Below are 5,198 nucleotides of genomic sequence, written 5' to 3'. Positions count from 1 at the left end.
GATGATGAAGATGAGACCACTGTGGAGTTGGAAGGGCAGGATGAAAATCAAGAAGGAGATTTTGAAGATGCGGATACCCAGGTGGGGGCTCTTTTTCAGTGCTTTCCTGGGAAAATCAAAGGATAGCAAAATCTGTAGCCAGCATTTTCCCCAGACCCATGTCTAGGGACATTACTCTCCAGAATCTTTGTTTCTCCTCAGTAGGTAGAGCTCTTGTAAATGTTTTATGGTGTAAACCCACTTTGGATTCAAAGAGTGAGGACTCATCCTCACTTTTATGTTGTTCCGTACAAGTAGTAAATGAATATTGTATGTTTTTAGGTTGTAGTATATGATGTCTTGACGGGTATGTATATTGTGAGATGATTAACATGAGGCATTGTTTCCTATTTGTATGTGTGTAGTGGGAATACTTGACATGGAATTTCTTAGCAAGTATTAAATGTGCAGTACATTGTTAACTATCATCACTGTGGTACCAGGATTTATCTTACAACTGAAAATTTGGGATTTTTGATATTTTATTAAACTCATGTAGTATCTGTGTGTTCTGTGTTTGCTGCTTGTGAGTTCTGTGTGTTCTATTTTCCCTTACAAATGTTGCCCACAAATCGAGACACAGTTGCTGGTAAGATTTATGGAGGAAAACAGCTTGTACCTTATTTTGTAGGAGGGAGACACAGAGAGTGAGCCGTATGATGATGAGGAGTTTGAAGGTTACGAAGACAAGCCAGATACCTCATCCAGCAAAAGCAAGGACCCAATAACAATTGTTGATGTGCGTATTCAGGATTCTGAATTCCAAACCAACCAATGAAGTATCTTGTCACTAGTCTCAGAAGTATAATTAGTGCTATTTTAGTTGAAATTGTAACATTGTAGTGGGAACTGGTGAAGAGTTCTGGGGCTGAGGAGATAGCTCAGTGGCATAAACGCCTACCTGTCAAGTGTAAGGTCTTGAGTTCAAGCCCCGTTCCTTGGGGAGGGGGGTTCTTCTGGTACACATTCACACCTAGAGAAGCAGCTCTGGTGTTTTATTTTAGTCTTTTTAGTTTTATTTATCAAGAAATAAGCCAGATGTGGTGGTGCACACTTGTAATCTCAGCACTTGGGAGGCTGAGGCAGGAGGACTGCCTTGGACCCCATCTCAAAGCAACGAAGGAAGGAAGGAGAGAGAGAGAGAGAGAGAGAGAGAGAGAGAGAGAGAGAGAGAGAGATACAGTGGATATAGTTTGGGGTGGAATTCAGAACCAAGTTAAATACAAAGGGCCTGCTGCTTTTTCAGCCCACTTGACTGTATTTCCTTAAAGAATCTTATAGTACTGGCCTAGAAAACCAAAATGAGCATATTTCTCAAAAGAAAATTATATCCATCAATAGTTACACGTTGGGTTCTCATTTTTATCTTAATTCTTCAGCCTTAGCCAACATTAAGTAGAATAATTTCATCTCTTTAGGTTCCTGCGCACCTCCAAAACAGCTGGGAGAGTTATTACCTAGAAATTTTGATGGTGACTGGTCTGCTCGCCTATATCATGAACTATATCATTGGGAAGAATAAAAACAGTCGCCTTGCTCAGGCCTGGTTTAACACTCACCGAGAGCTTTTGGAGAGCAACTTTACCTTAGTAGGTAAGTGCAGGCCAACGTGAGAGTCTGCCTACTTGGTCTTCACCTGGTAAGAATGGTTTATTCCCCTCTGCACAAGCAGCTTGCTGTTTTATGGACTGCAGAAAATCTGGGTTTTTTTTTTTTCCTTCGAGGATACTATTTTTATTAGATTTTACATACTGAGTAAGTTATTTAATGATTTGCTAAGCTTTCACTTAGCATCAGTATAATTCCCGTAAAACTTTAGATAAAATCAGTGTTGCCAGGCATTCTAGCACACAGCTATAATCCCAGTACTAGGGAGGCTGAGGCAGTGAGGTCACTGCAGATTAGAGCCCAACCTCAACTATGTAACGAGGCCTTGTCTCAATTAATAAAAAATAAAAATCAGTACTATCAAAAAAAGTTGATAAAGGTGCTCGAGCTACTGAGTGTCTAAGGCCCGTGGCGATGGTGGTTAGCAGGCTGAACAAAGATGTACACACGAGAGCAGCGACGAAGCAAAAGTTGGTAGAAACTGGAGCAAGAGCGCCTCAGAGTTGCTGCGGGCCCAATGAACCGAATGTGGCTGCAAGGATCAGCTGAAGGCCCACTGTAGAGGTCATTAAAGAAAAAGTTCTGGAACAGGTTACTGTTGATGCCTCGGTGGCTGAGCGCTGGTGCCCGGCAGCATAAAGAAGGCGCTCCTGTAGAGAAGAGGAACGTTCCTCGCCCAGCGTGCCAGCCTTTAGGGTTGAATCAGATTGTCGTGTTCTGTGGTTTTATTTCTAAGTAAAACTTGCCAAGATTAGAAGCCGATTTCCCAAAATAAAGTCCTTTTTTGTATATGGTATACAGTTTTCAAGGAATAATGTATACATTGTATTGATTTTTTTCCCTAAGCATGTTATTTTAATAAATATTTCATGAATTAAAAAAAAAGTTTAAAGTTCTGGTTGAAAGGTAGAAGTTTTGATTTTTTTAGGTAGCTCGCTGAATGTTTCAGTTTGCCTTACAGAATTGAAAGTTCCTTGCAGTTCTCTCAAATTCTGAACTTCTTAGCGCTGGATGCGCCGGTGAGGTGTGTGCTGCAGTGTGCAGAGGAGCGGCTGTGGCTGCGGCTGCGGCTGCGGCTGCGGCTGTGGCTGTGGCTGCGGCGCAGGCGTGCGGTCCCTTGCAGCTGCTTTTGTGCGGCACTTAGCGCTTTCGTGGTTTTTTTTTTTTTGAGGTACCAGGGATCCAACTGTGGATCTTGCGCTTGCCAGGCAGGCGCTTATCCCACTGATCTGTCTCCCCGGTCCCTGTATTTCTCTTGAACAGCAAGCAGGGATCCACATGCTGTGATTTTGAGCACACCATATATTGTACTAGGTATTTTGCATACATTTTTTTATATTTACTTTTTGTGACAGTACTCTCGGTTGTTGGATTTACTTTTCTGTTTTCTTTCTTTTTTTTTTTTTTTTTTTGTGCAGGGTCTCATTATGCAGCTCAGACTCGTAGTGATCCTCCTGATTTCTGCCTCCCTAATGCTGGGGTTATAGGGGTGCACCATCATGCTTGGATTCTGTCGCTGGCTCAGCGTGCCCAGGGGTGGGGCTGGCGTGACATGTGGTGCCAGGGGTTGAACCCTGGCCCCTGCACTTACCTAAGCAAGTGCTTAGTCTGCTGAGCTATACCGCCGGCCCTTGTTTTCTTAATGTGGGAATTGAAGAACAGCCATGTTAAGACCTGTCTAAGCTGTGAAAGTACAACCATGGTCTTCCAGCCTATCTACCTGTGTCCCATTGCCTTGCCTTCTCCAGTACACTCTTTGGTACCAAATAGTTCACAGTTCCTTCTGACCAGGAAATTAGAAAAAGGAAATAAGCAGTCTCTGGCTTGCTTTCTCCTTGCTCATTTCCTTGTGGTACCAGAGTCCTTTCTTGGTAGGTTTTCTGTTTTTCTGGGGTTTTTAAGTTTTTTTCATTTTATTTATTTATTTATTTAAGATAGGGTCTTTGTAGGTAGCCCAGGCTGGCCTCAAACTTGTAGAAATCCTCCTGCCTCAGCCTCCTGATTTCTGGGGTTACAGATGTATGCTACCATCCTCAGCTGATAATTTATTGTTTTAGTTTTGTTTTTTATGATACCTGCGTTTGAACCCAGAGGGCTGCTGAGGTACAACCCTTTTTATATTTTTTACTTTAAGACAAAGTTTTACTAAATTGTTCAAGATGGCCTCGAATTTGAAATCGTCCTGCCTTATCCTCTAAAGTAGCTGGGATTGTAAGTGCTCACCACTGTGCCTGTTTACTTTTAAAATTCTTTATTATGTCCATTAAAAATGATGGACTGAGATAAAAGTCCCACAAAAAACAAAACAAAAAAAATGATGGACTCAGATGGCATGAATATGATCAAAAATATGTTATGTACATGGAAACTCCCCTCAAAACATGACTCTAGCGGAGAAGGATCAGAGGAATGGGGAAAAGATTGTGTTCAGGCAAACATCTGCTGAAATAAAACTCGTCCATCTGTACGATCACCGCAATAACAAGTGTGGGGAGCCGGCCCCTCTGCACGTGCCGGCTTGCGTGTTGCCTGGCCCACACCCTTGCCTTGTGATTCCACTGGCCCGCAGCTCCCACCAGAGCCAACACGTGGGGCTGCCTGCTCCCCAAACTATGCGCTCAATACATTTCTCTTCTTTCCATATTTAAAACAAAACAAAACCCATAGAGAGAGAGAGAGCCGGGAATGGTGGTACATGTCTGTGATCCCCCCAATAGGAAGGCTGAGGCAAAGAGGATTGCAAGTTCAGGGCCGCCCTGGTGAGCTTAGCAAGAGATCTGGGGCTGGAGCGAGGCGGCCGAGCCCCCTGCCCGTGGGAAGCCCCGTGCCCCCACCCGCATGGCCGCCCTGGTCCCCAGCCCCGTGGCTCCGCCCAGGAGGGGCCTGCCCAGAGCCGGCGCCCGCTGCCTTCGCACAGCTCAGGGTGGGGGCGCTCTGCCCTGCGCTCGGTGTCCACCCACAGAGGACCACGAATGGAAAGCAGGAGCGCAAAGGGCTTTGGCTCAGTGAGCATTCCGCACAGAAAACTTGAGGCGTTAGGTCTTCCTGAAGCTAGCAGAAAATTGAAGCAGGATACATTAGATGTCTGGAAAGTGAGAAAGCTGTAAGTGAATTCTCTTGTTCTCTGTCAGCAGGACAGAAATTAATGAAGCTCTTACAGAAAATTTAGGACTTGTCAACAAATCCTGTTGGGGTGGTTGACCCTTCAGAACTGGGTGAACAGGTACATGCAGAAGCGTGTGAGAAATACACCAAATCTATTGAGGGAATACAGAACTCCTAAACTAGTATACAATACAGATAGTGAAGAACCAAACTATAGTAATCCCCATGCACGGGAGATTCTGTACATAGCAAAGTATTGCTGTTTTAATGCTGTGATAGAGATAGAGAATGGCGTGGTGATTACGCCCCAGAATTTTGAGCGGATCACATTTTACCCCTAGGGGATGATGGAACTAACAAAGAAGCCACAAGCACAGGAAAGTTGAACCAGGAGAATGAGCACATCTATAACCTGTGGTGCTCTGGTCGAGTGTGTTGTGAGGGCA

The 5,198-nt window shown here is 44.3% G+C and overlaps 1 protein-coding gene and 1 pseudogene across 1 annotated transcript in view; both read left to right on the top strand.

Annotated features, from left to right (window-relative positions):
- Ccdc47 (coiled-coil domain containing 47) overlaps positions 1 to 5,198 on the top strand; it is a gene marked incomplete at its 5' end in the record, with an annotated part of 23,509 nt that continues 18,311 nt past the window's right edge. The window contains 4 exons of the mRNA XM_012514472.2: positions 1 to 81; positions 671 to 778; positions 1,458 to 1,632; positions 5,094 to 5,195. Of these exons, the coding sequence (XP_012369926.1) occupies positions 1 to 81; positions 671 to 778; positions 1,458 to 1,632; positions 5,094 to 5,195 (466 nt within the window). The remainder of the gene's footprint in view (positions 82 to 670; positions 779 to 1,457; positions 1,633 to 5,093; positions 5,196 to 5,198) is intronic.
- Positions 1,908 to 2,420, top strand: LOC101592134 (annotated as a pseudogene).

Source organism: Octodon degus, unplaced genomic scaffold, assembly GCF_000260255.1.
Source record: "Octodon degus isolate 3935 unplaced genomic scaffold, OctDeg1.0 scaffold00033, whole genome shotgun sequence".
Classification (NCBI taxonomy): domain Eukaryota; kingdom Metazoa; phylum Chordata; class Mammalia; order Rodentia; family Octodontidae; genus Octodon; species Octodon degus.
Note: the sequence above shows the minus strand (reverse complement) of the source record. Positions and strands in the feature narration are given on the sequence as shown.